Source organism: Chiloscyllium punctatum, chromosome 10, assembly GCF_047496795.1.
Source record: "Chiloscyllium punctatum isolate Juve2018m chromosome 10, sChiPun1.3, whole genome shotgun sequence".
Classification (NCBI taxonomy): Eukaryota; Metazoa; Chordata; class Chondrichthyes; order Orectolobiformes; family Hemiscylliidae; genus Chiloscyllium; species Chiloscyllium punctatum.
The window spans coordinates 115,789,920-115,810,805 of NC_092748.1; the positions used below are offsets into that span (position 1 = coordinate 115,789,920).

At 43.7% G+C, this 20,886-nt stretch overlaps 1 protein-coding gene across 4 annotated transcripts in view; it reads left to right on the forward strand.

Annotated features, from left to right (window-relative positions):
• The window catches only part of LOC140482474 (obscurin-like), a 322,475-nt gene that overhangs the window by 33,852 nt on the left and 267,737 nt on the right, over nt 1–20,886 (forward strand). For all 4 annotated transcript variants that reach the window (XM_072580002.1, XM_072580005.1, XM_072580003.1 and 1 more), the window contains 3 exons: nt 729–998; nt 1,984–2,244; nt 15,016–15,321. In XM_072580002.1, the coding sequence (XP_072436103.1) occupies nt 729–998; nt 1,984–2,244; nt 15,016–15,321 (837 nt within the window). The remainder of the gene's footprint in view (nt 1–728; nt 999–1,983; nt 2,245–15,015; nt 15,322–20,886) is intronic.

The window sequence follows — 20,886 nt, forward strand, 5'->3', positions numbered from 1 at the left end:
TATCAACCTCTGAGAAAAAGAACCGGAAATGATGTCACCCACCATAACAGACCAAGACACACAAATAGAAAGCGGGACATAACACTAGCACTTTACTGGAGGCTCACTGATGATGTTACCTAGTATGGTGACAAAACGTCTGATAATAAACCTTCAGCTCAGCGAGCAAACTTACAACCTGAATCTCAACCTGAGCTACAAATCTTCTCAAAAATCGCAATAATGGAACAGGTTCACGAGCCAAATAACCTTCTCCCGTTCCTACTTTTTGTTTCTGTGTTATGTCTGAGCAGAGTAGCTCTAATTTAAGTTTGCACTTTCTTTTTCATCTCACCCCTCCACTTCACAAAAACTCCTTAACTGGTATCTTCCAAACTGATGACTACTTCTATCTGTAGAGGTAAGCACAGCATTTACATGGGAACACTGCCACCTGCAAGTTCCCCTCCAAGCCACTCTCCTCCTGACTTGGGAATACATTGCCATTCCCTCAATGTCACTGGTTCAAAATCCTGGATCTCACTCCCTGTCAATATTGTCAGTCTACTACAGCACATGGATTGCAGTTGTTCCCAAAAGCTGTTCAGCTCATTCTCAGTGGAAACTAGGGATGGACAATAACTGCTGGCCTTGGTAGTTGTTGCTTATGAAGTGCTTGTTATTTTGTGTAAAAAATATAAGTTGCAACAGAGACCTGGTTAGTTATTCATTTCATGTCTCCTCCCCAGAACCTCTCATCAAATTTAAGAACCAGTTGCAGGATGTCGAGGTGAACGAGAGGGAGCAGGCGATCTTGGAATGTGAGGTCCCGGGAGACTCGATCCCAGCTATCTGGTATCTTGAAGACCGCAAGTTACACTCTAGTGCCAAGTACATAATCGAGCAGCAAGGGGCAGTACATCGCCTTACCATTAAGGATGTAACCATGGATGACGATGGAGTTTACCTCTGTGAGATGAAAGATGGTGGCAGGAGCATTGCTGAGGTGGCAGTAAAAGGTAATTGGCTTAGAACCCTTGGAGTGAGTGCAGCCACACCCCAGGTATACGTGTTGATGGAATGGACAGTGGCCGATGCTGGGGTATTAGTCCCCACTTACTGAATCACCACTTATTTTTCCAACCGCTGTCTGGAACACAGACAGTATCCCCCACAGTCAGGATTGGCAATGGTCATTGGCCCCTTGCAAATACTCACTTTTCTTTTAAAGAGTCCAAAAGCAGAGCCAACATTGCCCATCTCACAGCGTCGTGAATAACCATGTCAGCTCTATTTTAGATCAGCTAAAGTCATTGAGTCAATGTCTCTCATCTGAGTCAGAAGGTCATGGGTTTGAATTGCATTCCAGAGACTGCAACACAAACACCTGTCAGAGGGTCAGTGCTGAGGAGGTGCTGCATTATTGGAGGGTAAGTACTGAGGGAGTGCCACAATGTCAGAGCATCCATACTGAAGGGGTGCAGCATGTTGGAGGGTCAGTGCTGAGGGAGTGCTGTACGTCCTTATTAGGATGGCATGGTGGCTTAGTGGTTAGCACTGCTGCCTCACAGGTCCCAGATTTGATTCCAACCTCTGGTGACTGTCTGTGTGGAGTTTGCACATTCTCCCCCTGTTTGCGTGGGTTTCCTCTGGGGATGCTCCAGTTTCCTCCCACAGTCATAAAGATGTGCAGGTCAGGTGATTTGGCCACACTAAATTGCCCAGACTGTTAGGTGCATTAGTCAGAGGGAAATGGGTCTGGCAGGGTTACTCTTCGGAGGGTCGGTGTGGACTAGTTGGGCGGAAGGGCCTGTTTCCACACTGTAGGGAATCTAATCTAATCTAATCAGAGGGTCAGTGCTGAGGGACTGCTACACTATTAGAAGGTCAGTATTGAGAGAGTGTTTATTCAGTCGCAAATAAAGTAATTGATAGTAAAATTGTTGGAGTCAAGTTTTGATTTGAATTGCTGAAATTATTCATTCTTTCCCCAACCCTCTGAAGGTAAAATCGTGAAGCGATTACCACGGAAACTGGATGTAGTGGAGGGAGAGAATGCAGCCTTCTGTGTGGACCTGGATGAGGAGAATGTGGAGGTGTCCTGGTACAAGGATGGGGAGCTGCTGACTGAATCCCATAAAACAATAATCAAGTCCTTTGGGAAAACCCACATTCTGGTCTTTGTTAATGTCACAGTGGAAGATTCTGGTGTCATCACCTTCGTTATCAGTGACTCCAAATCGTCATCGCAGCTTCGTGTGAAACGTAAGACACCTGAAGCCAGAATGAGTTTTATTTTCTTTATTTATTCATGGGATGTGGGCATTGCTGGCAAAGCCAGCATTTATTACTCGTTCCTAATTGCCGTGAAGTGAAAGTGAGTACTGAAGATGCTGGAGATTGGAGTCAAGGGTGTGGTGCTGGAAAAGCACAGCAGGTCAGGCAGCATTTGAGGAGCAGGAAAATTGACGTTTTAGGCAAAAGGGTCCTGCTGAAGCCATTTTGCTTGAAATATCAATTTTCCTAATTGTCATGACCTGAGTCACTTCCTAAGGCTATTTCAGAGGGCAGTCCAGAGTCAACCATATTACTGTGGGTTTGGAATCACTTGGAGGCCAGACAAGATAAGGATGGCAGATTTCTTTCCCTTTTATGACAATTAGCAATGGATTCGTGGTAATTTATTAGACTGGTTTTAAATTCCTGATATTTTATCAAATTCCAATTGCTCCATCTGCCTTGGTGGTATTTGAACCCACATCCCCAGAAATTTGGTTTGGGGTTCTGGATTATTGGTCCAGTGACAATGCCCTGCGCTACCACCTCCCTTTATTGTTAAGAGTCCAAGAGTGTGGTGCTGGAAAAACGCAGCTGGTCAGACAGCATCCAAGGAGCAAGAGAATTGATGTTTCCGGCATAAGCCTTTCATCAGGAATGAATTATGCCTGAAACGTCAACTCTCCTCCTCGGATGCTGCTTGACTGGCTAAGCTTTTCCAGCACCACACTGTTTGACTCTGATCTCCAGCATCTGCAGACCTCACTTTCTCCTTTATTGTTAAGGTCAAGAAAAATTAGTGCCCTCTGCCCTTTTATATCTCACATTTACAGACTCAGCATAGGAGCAGGAGGAGGTGATGCAATCATCTTTGCTCCTGTTTTTGAATTATATCATAGCAATTATTGCAACCTGCCTTAGGTCCATAACAGTTAACTGCCTCCCCCAGCAACCAGCAAATCAAACAGCCTGTTCAGTGATGTCATGACCCAGCTCTGAAGAAGGTGCGAGTTGGACGTGAGTCTCTTGGTTCACATGTAGGGAGATCGCGTTTTCATCTCTGGTGGTAATGAGTTTGTGGACTCTCTTCCCGAGACAGGTGGAGGTAGGCTCATGGAATACTTTTTTAATCAACCTGTTCAGGAAATTTGCAACATGGCTGTAGTGCAGCTGGGTCTTGAACCCAGACCAGCTTGCCCAGACACCGCCACAGCAGCACACAAGTCCATGTCTCCATTCAATTGACAACGTTAATTAATAATCATAAATATCTCAATTAAATCAGCACTTAACTCTTTCAGCTGGGGGAGCCTGTCCTTGTAAGCCTTGCTGCATTTGGTGTGGCACCCCTCCAAAGACGATGACCTGGTGCAGTGTCTGGTGAGAAGTTTGCATTTTCTTATAAAAGTCAGGAGAAGGTTTGAGGTAAAAGGTGTCCTCACTACTGGAATAGGAGCCGGACCTACATGCTTCTTGAAACTGGGTCATGATCAATGCAGTGCATGCCATGCAAATCATGTCCTACTGGACCATTGTCCTACTCTTTATCTCTAAGTCTTGATCTGGAGGCCTGTGTCCAAGGCTTGAGCCCATTGTCTGGACCTCCCCAGCCATTCAGTGACACAAACAAAAATGTACTAGGTTCTACTAGTGGAGTGTGGGATTACTCCACAGAGTGCGTGGAGGTCCAGCCTAGAAATGACATAACAGCTTTAAAAATGGCAGCAGGAGTAGGCCATTCAGCCCCTTAAAATGGCTCCACCATTTAACAAGTTAATGGCTTTGTTGAAGCTGTGGCCATATTGAATGACACAGCAGGCTTGAGGGTGGAATGGTCAACTCTTGCTTCTATTTGTTATGTTCATAACTCAAATTGCATCTCCTCTCCAACTACTCCCATATTCTTTGATTTCAAGAGATCAAAAATCTGTCTATCGCAACCTTACATAAATTCACAATGAACCCTTCATTTTCTTGGTTTCTGAGTGAAGAAATTTCTGCTCATCTGAGTCTGAAAGTTTTGACCCCTTATCTTGTGTCTGTGCCCCCATGTTTGAGCTTTCCTGGTCAGAGGGAAACAATTTTTCTTTAATCGCCTTCAGAATGCTGTATAATTTAATGAGACGACCTCATTCTTCTAAACTCTAGAGAATACTGACCAAATTTACTCAGCCTCTCATGAGGGGCCATCCCCGATCCCAGGGGCTAGTCCAGTGAAGATTCCCTGTGTGCTAGGAAACCACCTCCAATGCAAGGATATCCTTTCTTAAATATTGAGACCAAAACTATGCACTGTATTCCAGGCATGATTTCAGTTATCATCTTAATGGTGCAGTTATACAAAATCCTGGTTAGAGCCTACTTGCAGTTCTGTGTGCAGGTCTGGAAGGTTATATTGGCTTTGAAGGGAATACAGCATAGGTTTACAAGATAGATACCTGAACTTCGGGGGTTAAGTTATGAGGAGACATTATTCAAATGAGGCCTATTTTCTCTGGAATTTAGAAGATTGAGAGGTGATCTGATTGAAATCTTCAAGATATTAACAGGAAAAATCAGATTAGATAATGATAAACAATTTCCACTGGTTGGGAATTCTAGAACTAGGAAACATGGTCTGAGCATGAGGGCAAGATCATTCAGGAGAGATGTTTGGAAGCACTTCAACATACAAAGGATGGCACAGATTTGGAACTCTCTTCTACAAATAGCAGTGAAAGCTGGGTCAGTTGTTAATTTTAAACCTGAGATAGATGTATTTTTGTTAAGCAAAAGTATTTGGCAATACATGCCAAAGGCAGGTAAATGGAATTAGGCCACAGATCAGCCATGATCTCTTTGAATGGCGGAAGAAGCTCCGGGGTCTGAATGGCCTACTCCTGCTCCTAGATTCTCCAAAGCTCTCTGTGATTTGTCGGCTGAGGTTTTAAATCTTTTATAAAACTCTAGTTAAGTGGCGTATTGTGTTCATGCCATATTTCAAGAAAAATTATCAAGACCATGGAGAGCGTCTAGAGGAGATTTACTGGAATGATACCTAGGGTTTCTTTTCTTGGTGATCACAAAACTATCATTCATTTCCTTGAAAACCCATTTGGTTCACAAATTTCCATTAGAGAAGAAAATCTTCTGTCCTTATCTGGTTTGGACCAGATAAGACTTCAGATGTGACTTCAGAAGCATGTGGTTGACTCTTAACCACCTTCTGAAGCGACCATGAAATGCTGCAATTTCCAGCAATGACACACGTGTGTGTTTGAATGTGAGTGGTAGCTGGGAGAACTCAAGTCATAGAATGAAGTGATCTCATTACTAATGGATCAGATCTAAGCTCTGCAAATATGCCATGTCCAGTTGTGAATCGTATAGCAAATTAAATAGAAGGAAGCTCTATCAATAACCCCATTCTCAATGTTGGAAGAGTCCAACATATCAGTGGAAAAGATGAGACTGAAGCACTTGCAATAGTCATCAGCCAGAAGAACTGAGTGGATGATCCATCTCAACCTTCTCCAAAAGTCCCCAGAATCACAGGTGTGTATGTTCTTCAGCCAATTCAATTCACTCCACATGATGTCAAGAAATGGTTGGAGGCATTGGATACTGTAGAGGCTAAGGAGTTTGACAAAATTCTGTCAACAGTACTGAAGACTTTTACTTCAGAACTTACTGCATACCCATTCCAAGCTGGACACAAACAGCGGGATAAATCCAGTCTGTCCAATTACTGCCCCATCTGTCTACTCATGACCATTAGTAAAGTGATGGAAGGTATCATCAAATGTGCTATCAAACAGCACTTGCTCAGCAATAACCAGCTCACTGTCACCCAGTTTGGGTTTCACCTTGGCCACTCAGCTCCTGAACTCATTACAGCCTTAGTCTGAACATGGATGAACGTGCTAATTTCCAGAGGTGAGGTGAGAGTGACAACTCTTGACATCAAGGCTGCATTTGACCAAATGTGCCAACAAGGATCCCTAGCAAAACTGGAGTCAATGGGAATCAGAGGGAACCCTCTGCTGTTAGGCGTTGTTGTTGTAATGAGGTCAGACCTCAGAATATGGGGTCCCTCATTGGGGCTGTTAATCTAGTCCAAACAGGGAACCTTGGATGTCAGATATAAACAGGGGTGTCAGAGGTTCTGCTCACTCTGTGAGGTGGTGTTAAGGAAGCTGATTAATGTCAAGGGCTCTCCATTTGTAAATAAAGGATGACTTGGTGAATGGATAACAGCCTATCTGGAGTTATTTCAGTGGCAGTGAGAGGAAAGCATGATCCTGAAGAAATTTGTTCGCAATGGCTATCTTTGAGTTGGGGTAAGCATTTCTGGCATCATGCCATTATTTGGGAAGCTTGACTCTTCAATCCTGTTATTGAAGTCTGGGGCCAGTATGTGGAAAAATTGCATTATATTTTCTGGGGAAATGACATTTGGGGCAGAATGAGGAATTCTCCTGATAGCATGTGGTCCCGTGGCTTTTTTGGTTATTGGGAACCTAACTTCCCCTGAAGCACCAGATTCTAAAACCTTTCAAGAGTTGACGGACTTAGTTAAGGAATATTATGACCCCAAACCACCTCTAATTCTGAGATGTTATCAACTTTGCTTGGCAATTCAAGATTTTTATCTATGTTAAGATGACTGGCAAAGGCACATGACTTTGATTTAACATTTAATGAGATGCTGAGAGACCATTTTATATGTGGATTAATGATGTAACCATGCAGAAACCCCTGCTAGTTGAAGACCAACTTAACTTTAAACAGGTGCTACAGCTGGCTTTAACATTGGAAAATGGGCCAAGTGGAGCATATAAGTTGTAGGGTATTCCAATGGAAATGGATACCCTCCCTAATAGCGTGTGCATGCAGGACTTTGACTAATGCAGAGAGTAAATATGCCCAGGTAGGGAATGAAGACTTGGGGGCCATATTTGGAGTCGGGAGGTTCCACCAATACCTTTTGCAGGTGCAATTTTGTAATTGTAATAGACCACAAAGCTCTGCTAGATTTACAATGCCACCCATAGCTTCAGGCCAAATTAAATGATTGGCTCTGGAAGTGAGCATAATGATCTTAAATTTTCTGGACACATGTCCTGTCACAGCTAACAATGTCAGACTTTGCAGATATATTCAGTCCTGGCAAAACCGAAACAGCTGGTGTTGCGTAAAACCAAAGTGTGATCCCAACCAGAATTGAAACCTTTTTGGACTCAGAGTGACCAGATCATAGTAGAGAATGGCATATTATTATGGGGAGTAAGAGTGATTGTCCCAAGCAAAAGTCATTGCCAGATACTGGCTGAAGTCCATCACAGTCATCCAGGGATTTCCAAAATGAAGGTGTTGGTGAAAAGTTATGATTGATGACCTGGATTGACCTGGATGACATGACCACTTTGGTAGGGCAGTGCTCAGAATGCTAACAAGGACACAAGTTGCCACCACCAACTCTTCCACATTTATGGAAATAGCTATGTATACCCTGGACTCAGTTAAATATTGACTGTGCAGATCCTTTCATGGGCCCAATGTTCTTAGCCATTGCGGATGCCCTCTCAAAGTGGCTGGATATACATTGCGTTAATTCTTCAAACACTGGACATAGAAAAACTGCCTGCCTTGTTTGCAATACACGGATTCCTGGATGTAGTGGTCACAGATAATAGGTCATCGTTTAGCAGTAGGGAATTGGAACATCTCCTGAAATTGAGTGATATTCATCATATATGGTCAACTCCATACTATCCATCATCCAATTGTCTGGCAGAAAGAACAGTCCAAACCTTGAAGGCAGGCTTACAAAAACAGCCTACAGCTTCACTCGATAGCAAACTGTTCTGGTTCCGACCTGATTACAGAACTACTCCTCATGCTTTAGGGTCAGCTTTAGCAGAGTTGCTAATGGGAAAAGACCCCGCACCAGGTGAAATCTGATTTCTCTGAGCTGGGAGGGAGGGAGAGTAAAAAGACATCAGGAATATCAGTGTTAGACACAAGACTCTACTGTTTACTTTAGGAGACAAAGTTTTGTGTAGGGTCAATTGGAGTGGCCTTCCATGGCTAAGAGGCATGGTCAACGCAACGTCAAGTTCGATAGCAAATAAACTTTTGGATAGTGCAATGGTCCTGAACAAGCAAGAGGACGATATGAAAGCTCTAATCTCGTAAACAGTGCAGGAGCTTAGCTGACTATTGTGTCTAGCAAAATGTACCCAGCTCCTCAACTGTTCTTTCTGACTTCTGGGACCAGTGGGTTCTGTTTCTCTGTCAAGCATTAAAGATGCCTTGGAATCTGGGATGGACACGGTAGATTTCGCTGCCTGGATCCCTTTGCTGCCTGATGGGCACTCCTGGCACAAGAGGTGAAAAACTGGGTGTTACACACTGCCTGAATCAGAGGCATAGTTGAAGGAATTTGACCTTGTGCTAAAATGCTTCAGGAGGAGCTACCAAAGGAAGATGGATGTGATAGTAATGAGGTCAGCCAGGTAGACCTCTCAGAGAATGAGTTCCCTGATTGAGGCTGTTAATTTGGTCCAATCAAAGAGCCCTTGTGGATAGATATAAACAGGAGCGTCAGAGGTTATTTAAAAAATAAACAGGAGTATCAGAGGTTCAGTTCACTTTGAGAGTTGGCTCTAAAAAAATAAACAGGAGCGTCAGAGGTACTGATCACTTTGAGATCTGGCTTTGAGGGAGCTGGAGCAGTGTCAAGGACTCTTCACGTGTAGATAAATGGAGACTTGAGGCTGACATACTGGCCTCTGTGGAGTTATTTCAGAGTCTTACCTGGTACATAGGAAGATGCTTGCGTTTGTTGGAGATCAGTCATCTCAGCTCTAGGGCATCTCTGTATGAATGCCTCAGGGTAGTTTCTTTAGCCCAACTATCTTCAGTTGCTTCACCAATGACTTTCCCTCCATCATAAGTGGGCATATTTACCAATGACTACATAGTGTTCAGCGCCACACATGGTTCACATTGAAACAATCCAGGTTCAAATGAAACATGGAGAAAGTGAGGACTGCACATGCTGGAGATCAGAGCTGAAAAATGTGTTTCTGGAAAAGCGCAGCAGGTCAGGCAGCATTCAAGGAGCAGGAGAATCGACGTTTCAGGCATAAGCCCTTCTTATGCCTGAAACGTTGATTCTCCTTCTCCTTCTCCTTGGATGCTGCCTGACCTGCTGCGCTTTTCCAGCAACACACTTTTCAGCTCAAATGAAACATGGTCTGGACAATATTCAGGCTTGATTGGCAAGTAACATTTACCTGACACAAACGCCAAGCAAAGACTATCTGTGATAAGACACAATCTAACCAATGCCCCTTGACATTAAATGATGCTACCATCATTGAATCCCCCACTATCAACAACCTGGAGGTTACAATTCTCCTGAAACACAACTGGACTTGATACATAAACACGGTGGCTACAAGATCAGATCGGAGACTAAGAATATTGTTGCGAGTAACACCCCTTGATAACCCAAAGCCTGTCCACAATCTTCGAGGAGAAAGTAAAGACTGCAGATGCTGGAGATCAGAGGTGAAGAAGGGCTTATGCCCACAACGTCGATTCTCCTGTTCCTTGGATGCTGCCTGACCTGCTGTGCTTTTCCAGCAACACATTTTCAGCCCTGTCCACAATCTACAAGGCACAATTAAGGAGTGTGATGGAATGCTTCCTACTTAGCTGGATGAGTGCAGCTCCAGCAGCATTCAAGAAGCTTGATATCATCCAGGACAAAGCAGTTCCTTTCATTGGCACTAAATTGACACACGTGCACTCAGTCCACCAATGTTCAAAACCATCTCAAGAATCACTGCAGAAATTCATCAAAGATCCTTAGACAGCATCTTCCAAATCCACGACCATTTCCATTTGAAGGACAAAGACACCAGATAAATGGGAACACCAACGTCTGCAAGATCCCCTCCAAGCCACTCACCATTATGAGTTGGAAATATATTGCTGTTCTTTCAGTGTTGCTGGGTCAAAATCCTGGAATTCTTTCGCTTACAACATTGTGGGTCTATCTATGCACAAGTACTGCAGTGGTTCAAGAATGCAGCTAACCACCACCTTCTCAAGGGGCAAATGGGGATGGGAAAAAAGTACTGGCCAGCCAGTGACAACCAAGTCCAATGAGAGAATAAAAGAAACTCGACTTCTTGCTGTCAGAAAGTAAAGGTCAATTTTAAAAATGGGTGGTCAGGACCATTCTTAAAAACCATCAATGAGATTTTGATGGCGAGAATGAGAATGGCCAAAACAATAGTTTCCAGTAGTGAGAACACCTATTCTAGCCCTGATATGTCAGTCACAATCACTTGTTAAATTCTTCAGGAGGTTACAATTCTGATATCCCATTTGAATCTCAGACTACTGCATTGTGGGAGAACTTCCATATGTGGTAAAGAGGCATCTTGCTGGTTGCATGAGAATTCCGGATGCTTTGGTACTGGTTAATGGGGATTTAGTCTACAACCTCATGTAGACATAGGAAAATAGGAATATGAGTAGACCATTGGCCCTTTTAGCCTGCTCTGCCATTTAATATGATCATGGCCAATCATCCAACTCCATATCCTGCCCCTGCTTTCTCCCATACCCTTTATATCTAACTCATTCGTGAAAACATTCCATGTTTTGGCCTCAACCACTTCCTGTGGCAGAGATTCCACAGGGACACCATTCTTGGGGAAAGAAACTTGTCCTCGTCTCAGTACTAAATGGTCTACTCTGTGCTCTTAAACTATGTCCCCAGTTCTAGACTCAGTGGTCATTGTGAACATCTTTCCTGTATTTGCCTTGTCTAGTCCTGTTGAAATTATATTGGTTTCCATGAGATTACTCCCTCATTCTTCTAAGCTTTAATGAATATAGTCCTAACTGAGCCAGACTCTCATCATACATCAGTCCTGGCATTGTCGGAATGAGTCTGGTATACCTTCACTGGATTGCATCGACAGGCAGAGCATCTTTGCTTAGATAAAGGGAGTAAACTTACACACAATGAATGGTAGGTCCCTTAGGAGTGCTGATGAATAAAGGGACCTTGATCTATGTGTTGATCCCTGAAGGTGTCCACACAGATGGACTGGTAAAACTAGTGTATGGAATAGTTGGAGAATATAGGAGATGGGGAAGTCTTGTTACAACTTTATAAAACATTGGTTAGGCCACAGATGGAATATTGTGTGCAATTCTGGTCACCATACTGTCGGAAGGTCCTGATTGCACCAGAGACAGTGCAGAAAGGATTCACAAAAATGTTGTATGGAATGAAAAGTCTCAGTAAGGAGGAGAGACTGGATAGGCTGGATTTGTTTTCTTGTAGAGAAGGGGTATGTGTTGGGGACCGAGTTATGGTGTGCACAGTTATGAGAGGCGTAGACAGCGGAGATTGTGAGAATCTCTTCCCAAAGGCGAACATTTCTAAGAACTAGTTGGAGGTGTGGGTGTTGGGCTGGGGTGTACAAAGTTCAAAATCACACAACACCAGGTTATAGTCCAATAGGTTTATTTGGAAGTACTAGCTTTCGGACCACTGCTCCTTCATCAGATGGTTGTGGAATATAAGATCGTAGGACACAATTTATAGCAAATATATAATTTCAGTTACATCATACTGTAAAGTTTTGCTATAAATTCTGTGTCTTATGATCTTATATTCCACAACCACCTGATAAAGGGGCGGCGCTCCTAAAACTAGTGCTCCCGGGTTCAATTCCCGCCTCAGGCGACTGACTGTGTGGAGTTTGCATGTTCTCCCCGTGTCTGCATGGGTTTCCTCCGGGTGCTCCGGTTTCCTCCCACGGTCCGAAGATGTGCAGGTCAGGTGAATTGGCCATGCTAAATTGCCCATAGTGTTTAGGTAAGGGGTAAATGTAGGAGTATGGGTGGGTTGCGCTTTGGCGGGTCGGTGTGGACTTGTTGGGTCGAAGGCCTGTTCCCACACTGTAATGTAATCTAATCTAATCTAATCTAATCTACTCTAAATAAACCTGCTGGACTATAACGTGGTGTTTTGTGATTTTTAACTATGTCTAAGAACAGAGGGCATAGGTTTAGAGTCATAGAGATGAACAGCATGAAAACAGACCCTTCGATCCAACCTGTCCATGCCAACCAGATATGCCAACCCAATCTAGTTCCACCTGCCAGCACTTGGCCCTCTAAACCCTTCCTATTCATATACCCATCCAAATGCCCTTTAAATGTTGCAATTGCACCAATCTCCATCACTTCCTCTGGCAGGTCATTCCATACACACGCCACCCTCTGCGTGAATAAGTTGCCCCTTAGTTCCCTTTTATATCTTTCCCCTCTCGCCCTAAACCTATGCCAGCTAGTTCTGGTCTCCCTGACCCCAGGGAAAAGACTTTGTCTATTTATCCTATCCATGCCCCTCATAATTTTGTAAACCTCTGTAAGGTCACCCTTCAGCCTCTGATGCTCCAGGGAAAACAGCCCCAGCCTGTTCAGCCTCTCCCTGTACCTCAGATCCTCCAACCCTGGCAACATCCTTGTAAATCTTTTCTGAACCCTTTCAAGTTTCTCAACACCAATCTAATAGGAAGGAGACCAGAATTGCACACAATATTCCAACAGTAGCCTAACAAATGTCCTGTACAGTCTCAACGTGACCTCCCAACTCCTGTACTCAATACTCTGACCAATAAAGGAAAACATACCAAACGCCGCCTTCACTATTCTACCTACCTGCGACTCCACTTTCAAGGAGCTATGAACCTGCACTCCAAAGTCTCTGTTCAGCAACACTCCCTAGGACCTTACCATTACGTGTATAAGTCCTGCTAAGATTTGCTTTCCCAAAATGCAGCACCTCGCATTTATCTAAATTAAACTCCATCTGCCACTTCTCAGCCCATTGGCCCATCTGGTCCAGATTCTGTTGTAATCTGAGGTAACCCTCTTCGCTGTCCACTGCACCTCCAATTTTGGTGTCATCTGCAAACTTACTAACTGTACCTCTTATGCTTGCATCCAAATCATTTATGTAAATGACAAAATGTAGAGGGCCCAGCACCGATCCTTGTGGCACTCCACTGGTCACAGGCCTCCAGTCTGTAAAACAACCCTCCACCAACACCCTCTGTCTTCTACCTTTGAGCCAGTTCTGTATCCAAATGACTAGTTCTCCCTGTATTCCATGAGATCTAACCTTGCTAATCAGTCTCCCATGGGGAACCTTGTGGAACGCCTTACTGAAGTCCATATAGATTACATCTACTGCTTTGCCCTCATCAATCTTCTTTGTTACTTCTTCAAAAAACTCAATCAAGTTTATGTGACATAATTTTCCATGCACAAACCATCTTGACTATCCTGAATCGGTCGTTTCCTTTCCAAATACATGTACATCATGTCCCTCTGGATTCCCTCCACTGAGGTCAGGCTCACCGGTCTATAGTTCCCTGGCTTGCCTTTACCGCCCTTCCCAAACAGTGGCACCACGTTTACCAACCTCCAGTCTTCCGGCACCTCACCTATGACTATCTCAGCAAGAGCTGGATTAGTGGTGCTGGAAGAGCACAGCAGTTCAGGCAGCATCCAACGAGCAGTGAAATCGACGTTTCGGTATTCCTGATGAAGGGCTTTTGCCCGAAATGTCGATTTCGCCGCTCGTTGGATGCTGCCTGAACTGCTGTGCTCTTCCAGCACCACTAATCCAGTATTTGGTTTTCAGCATCTGCAGTCATTGTTTTTACCTTATCTCAGCAAGAGGCCCAGCAATCACTTATCTAGCTTCCCACAGAGTTCTCGGGTACACCTGATCAGGTCCTGGGGGTCTATCCACTTTTAACCGTTTCAAGACATCCTGCACTTCCTCCTCTGTAATCTGGATATTTTGCAAGATGTCACCATCTATTTCCCTACAGTCTATATCTTCCATATCCTTTCCCACATTAAATACTGATGCAAAATATTCATTTAGTATCTCCCCTATTTTCTGTGGCTCCCCACAAAGGCCGCCTTGCTGATCTTTGAGGGGCCCTATTTTCTCCCAAGTTACCCTTTTGTCCTTAATATATTTGTAAAAATCCTTTGGATTCTCCTTAATTCTATTTGCCAAAGCTATCTCATGTCCCCGTTTTGCCCTCCTAATTTCCTTCTTAAGTATACTCCTACTTTCTTTATACTCTTCTAAGGATTCACTCGATCTATCCTATCTATACCTGACATATGCTTCCTTCTTTTTCTTAACCAAACCCTCAATTTTTTAAGTCATCCAGCATTCCCTATACCTACCAGCCTTCCCTTTCACCCTGACAGGAATACACTTTCTCTGGATTCTTGTTATCTCATTTCTGAAGGCTTCCCATTTTCCAGCCATCCCTTTACTTGCGAACATCTGCCTCCAGTCATCTTTTGAAAGTTCTTGCCTAATACCGTCAAAATTGGCTTTTCTCCAAGGTGAGAACAAGTAGCTTGGAGGAGATCTGAGAAAAATATTTTCCACCCAGAAGGTGATAGAAAAATAGAATATACTGCCTGATAGGGTGGCGGAGGCAGATACTCTTGCAACATTTAAGAAGCATCTGGATTAACACTTAACATGCCAAAGCATACTAGGCTATGGACCAAGTGCAGGTAAATGGGATCAATGTAGTTTTGTTTGTTGGTTGACATAGCCATGATTAGCTGAAAGGCCAGTTTCTATGCTATATGCTTCTATGATAATGAATAATTTGCAGGTCTTGTGTGTTTTCTGTCTTGTAGCCAGGAGACATATACCTCCCAGTGCCCCAGTGAATGTACGGATGAGCTGTGAGAAGCCCAATGTAGCCTCCCTGCTGTGGACATCACCACCCGACTGCCAGCGGAATGGGGTGACTGGTTATGTGATTGAGAGGCAGGAGCTGGGCACTGAGGAGTGGGTGCGCTGCCTGACCACTGAGGGCAGCACAGTAGTGGAGATCCTGGGAGAGAGCATTTCCAATGAGGCCCGCTACCGATTCCGGGTCTGCTCCGTCAACAACTATGGGAAGAGCGAGCAGGTGGAATTCCCTGGAGTGGTGCACCTAGGTAAGAGGTCAGGAAAGTGCAGGCAAAAGGTCAGCATCATCAAAGAGTCATAGAGATCTATAGCACAGAAAAAGGCACTTCTTCCCTTCTAGCCTCCTAAAATCAACAACCACCTCACTATTCTAATCTCATTTTCCAGCATTCATCTCATAGTTTTATATACCTTGGCATTGCAAGTGTACATCTAAACACTTTTCAAATTCCCATAACCTGCATAAAAACACTCTTCCTTACGTCTGTTCGAAATCTTCTACCCTTATCTTAAATCTGTGTTTCCTGGTCATTGATCCCTCCACCAAAGGGAAATTATTTTTCCTGTCTACCCAGTCTATGCCCCTAATAATTTTATACATCTCAGTCATGTCCCTCTGTCTCCTTTGCTCTAAACAAAACAATCCCGGTCTGTTCAATCACTCTCCATAATTGAAACTTTCCAACCCAGGAAACATCCTGGTAAGTCTCCTCTGCACCCTTTGCAGTGCATTGTCATCTATCCTATGATTGGATTCCAGAACTGCACACACTATTCTAGCTGTAGCTTAATCAATGTTTTATACAATTCCAGCATAACCTCCCTGCTCTTAAACTCCATGCCTCACAAATAATGGTAAATATTCCTTCTGCTGGAAAGTCAGAGTCGAAAAACGTGGCCTGGAAAAGCACAGCAGGCTAGGCAGCATCCGAAGAGCAGGAGAGTTGATGTTTCAGGCATAAACCCTTCATCAGGAATGTGATAAAGGGCTTATGCCTGAAATGTCAACTCTCCTGTTTGGATGCTGCCTGACTGAAGCACCATACTTTTTGACTCTAAATATCCCATATGCCTTCTTAACCACTTTATCCACATTTCATGATACCTTATGGAGGGGTGCTAGTCCTGAAGTAAAGCTCCAACATTCTTCACTCCTTCCTCACTCATTCCATGGGTAGAGCAGAACAGATCAAGAACAGTTACCCCAGAAGGAAAGGAAGTTTGCATTATACAGTCTGCAGCAAAGACATTGCACCTACCAGTGAACTCAAATAAAGCTTCCTAACAAACCTGTCAAACGCCAAAGCTTTATTCTCCTAATGGATATTTAAATCTGGTGATAAGTTAAGAGCTGTCCAAGGATGCAGAAATCCATCGACCAAATTGAAAGATTCTTACAGCCCCAAAACCAGGAAGTTAAAAGCAAATGATTGTTTACTTCTGATTTACAATTGCAGTTAGTGAAAACCGTTGTTTGGATTAAGACAGAAATTAAAATATCCAAAACGTACTTAAATGTTTTTTAGGTAGTGTCCAATCTTTTTCATCACATTGGAGAGACACTGCAAATATAAAATTAGCTTCTCAGCTACCATCTAAAATTCAGTTACACCTTGCTCAGCATGACATGGAGTATTCACCCGCCTGCAATACTCTACCTCCACCTGGACCTGCGTTATGGCTTTTCACCCGCACTCGACCTACTCATCACGTACTGTCAATATGACATTGGTCACCTCAATTTCTCTGCTCCCTCTCACCCATTTGAACATATATCCCTCTGAATTGACTGCAGTCTGTACACTCAGATCCAACCCTGACATTGTAATCAAACCTGCCAATAAGGATGTTGTTGTCTGGCATACTGACCTCTGCATTAAAGAGGCTGACGGCTCTTGGAGACGTCTTCCTATCTCCCCCGGACCATAACAGTACTATCAACACCAGTCTATTATGTTCACAATGGTCACTAATCTTATTTCAGCTGATGATCTCTCCCATAACTGCCTCCAACCGCATAGTCCCTCAACCCCACACAGCCCACTTCTACCTCCTTCCCAAACACCACAAACAGGATTAACCGGGCAAGGGGGCATAGCTTTAAATTAAGGGGGGGTAGATATAGGACTGATGTTAGGGGTAGGTTCTTCACTCAGCGAGTCGTAAGTTCATGGAATGCCCTGCCAGTAGCAGTAGTGGACTCTCCCTCTTTATGGGTATTTAAGCGGGCATTGGATAGGTATATGGAGGATAGTGGGTTAGTGTAGGTTAGGTGGGCTTTGATTGGCGCAACATCGAGGGCTGAAGGGCCTGTACTGCGCTGTATTCTTCTATGTTCTATGTTCTAAACCCATTGCTTTAGTGGCAGCACGGTAGCTCAGGCATTAATATTCCTGCCTCATCGCACCAAGGACCCAGGTATGATTCGACCCTTGGGCGACCGTGTGGAGGTTACATGTTCTCCTCTTGTCTGCATGGGTTTCCTTTCAGTACTCTAGTTTCCTCCCACAGTCCAAAGATATGCAGGCTAGGTTAATAGGCCATGCTAACTTGTCCATAGTGTCTAATGATGTGTAGGCTGAAGGTTATTAGTGACCCAAATGAGTTTTTAACAACAGTTGATGATAGTTTCATGGTTACCATCAGTAAGACTGACTTTCCATTCCAGATTGTATTAATTTTAGTTTAAATTCTACCAATTGCTGTAGTGGGATTTGAACCTGTGTCTCCAGGGGATTAGCCTGGGCCTCTCAGACTTGTCTTGTGACATTTAGCAGTGGCTTTTAAAGTCTGTGATTACTCTCCAACTTCCTCCTTTTCCACTCCACCAGTCTCTATTCAAAGGATAGCCTCTGCCATTCCCATCACCTGCAGCAGGATACCACCACCAAACACATCATCTCCTCCACTTCCAATGTCAGCATTCTGCAAGGACCATTCCCTCTATGACACCTTGTTCACTTCTCCATCACTGTTAATGCTACCTCCCCTTCCCATTGGCATCTTCTCTTGACACTGCAGAAGGTGTAACACTTGTATGTTCACCTCCTCCCTCCTCACTGTCCAAGGCCCCAAATACTCCTTCCAGGTGAAGCAATGTTTCACTTATGCTTTGCTCAATTAGTCTACTGTATTCATTACTCACAGTGCATTCTCCTTTACACTGGTGAGACCAAATGGGTGACTGCTATGCGGAATGCCTCTGCTCTGTCCACAGTAATGACCCTGACTCCCAGTTACTTAGCATTTCAACAAACCACCTTGCTCTCATGCTAACATTTCTGTCCTGGCCTACTGCAAAGTTCCAATGAAGAGCAAAGCATGCACAAGGAACAACACCCCATTTTCCACTTTAGGCATCTTACAGCACAAGGTCTCAAAATTGAACTCCATAACTTCAGAAACTGATTGAAATATGTCTGTTCTCCATTTTTCTTAGATTCTCCCTCCCCTCTCCCTCTACAGCTTTATCTTGTTTCTATTTTGTATACTTTGCTCTTAGTAGGGAGGATCCATTCTCTTCCTTTCACAAAGAAAGCAAAGAACTGCAGATACTGGGAATTATAAACAAAAACAGAAATTGCTGAAAAATTTAGCAGGCCTGGCACCATTTGTGGAGATAAAGCAGATTAATGTTGTGGATCCAGTGACCCTTCTTCAGAACTAATTGTCACTGGATAAAGATTGTGTATGCTGAAGAAGGGTTGGGGAGGGGGAGTAAACAATAGGTGGAGATGACACCCAGAGAGAGAGAAAACCGGTTGGATAGATAAAGGAATGGGTGCTGTGCAAAGTAGCTGCCCAATCTGCATATTGTCTTGCTAGTGTAGAGCTAACCACATTGTGATCAACGAATGCAGTAAATTAGTTTGAGTAAAGTGTAGGTCAATCGCTGCTTCACCTGCAAGGAGTGTCTAGGGCCTTGGATAATGAAGAGAGGAAGTGAATGGGCAGGTATTACACCTTTTATGACTGCATGGGAAGGTGCCCTGGGGATGTGCAGAGGTTCTGGGACTGGAGGAGGAGTGAATAAAGGTGTCCCATTGGGAACGGTTCCTGCAGAAGGTTGACAGGTGATGGGAGGGGAATATCTGTCTGAAGGTGGTATCTCATTGGAGGTGGTGGTAATGGCGGCTAATGATTCTTTGGATGTGGATGTAGGTAGGGTGGTAAGTGTGGACTGGGAGACCCTGTTGATATTGTAGGAGGGAAGAGAAGGAGTGAGGGCCAAAGTGCTGGTGATGGGTTGGACACGGGTGAGGGCCCTGTCAGTCCCAGTAGTGGGGAATCCTCAGTTGAGGAAGAAGGTGGGCATTTTGGAGGTACCCTTGTAGAAGCTGGCATTATTGGAACAGATACGTTCATAAGATATAGGAGCAGAAGTAGGTCGTTCGGTCCATCAAGTATGCTCAGCTATTCGATCATGGCTGATTTATTCCTCCCATTTCCTGTTTTCTCTCCATATCCCTTCGACTCATTACCAAGTAAAACTCCGTCTAATACCTCCTTAAATTTACTCACTGTCCCAGCATCCACTGCACTTTGAAGTAGTGAATTTCACAGATTCACAACCCTTTGGGAGAATTTGTTTCTCAACTCTCTTTTAAGTTTGATACTCCTTATTTTAAGACTATAACCTGTTGTCCTTGAATGCCCCACAAGAGGAAACATTCACTTCACACCTTTTATCATCTTGAATATTTCAATTTGATCTCCCCTCATTCTTATGAATTCCAGAGAGTATAGGCCTAAACTGTTCAATCTCTGTTCATATGACAAATCCCTCATCTCTAGGATCAATGTAATGAAACTCCTCTGAACAGCCTCCAATGCCACTACATCTTTCCTTAAATAAGGGGACCAAAACTGTGCACAATACTGCAGGTGCAGTCTCACCAATACCTTGTATAGCCTCAACAATACTTCCTTACCTTTATTTTCTATTCCTTTAGCTATAGAAGTGAACATTCCATTTGCATTCTTTATTATCTGCTGTGCCTGCATACTACTTTTCTGTGACTCATGAACAAGTACACCGAGATCCCTCTGTACCAGAGCACCTGGAAGTGCCGTCCCATTAAGATAATAGGTCACCTTCCCATTTAATCAACCCAAATACATGACCTCGCACTTATCCATGTTAAATTCCATCTGTCACGTTTTGGCCCACTCTCCTAACCTATCCATATCCACTTGTTAAGGTTCCGATTTCCTCATTGCACTTTAGAGTGCTGCCTATTCTTGTGTTGTCTGCAAATCTGGCTGGAGAGCCTTCTATCCCTGTATCCAAGTTATCAATGTAGATTGTAAATAGCTGAGGTTCAAGGACCAAACCTTGTGGCACCCCACTAGTTACCTCTTGCTGTCCAGAAAAAATATTTCTCCCAACTCTGTCTTCTGTCCATTTGCCAATCATCTATCCAAGCCAATAGATTACCCCTAATCCCTTATAATCCAATCTTGTGAATTAATCTTTTGTGTGGCACCTTATCAAACCCCTTTCAGAAGTCCAGACAAATCACATTTAACAGCAACCCCATTATCTACTTTGCTTCTTATATCTTTGAAGAACTCTAGCAAATTAGTCAAACATGAGTTGCCCTTCATAAAACCATGCTGACTCGTGTCTTGTTTTTCCAAATTTTCTGATATTGCTTCCTTGATAACTGATTCTAATATTTTCCCAATGACAGATTTTAAGCTGTACTTTCACACATATTGCCTCCTTCCCTTTTTGAACAAGGGCGTTATATTAGTATTTTCCAAATCCACTGGAACTTTGCCCATGTCCAGGGAATTTTAGAATATTGTAA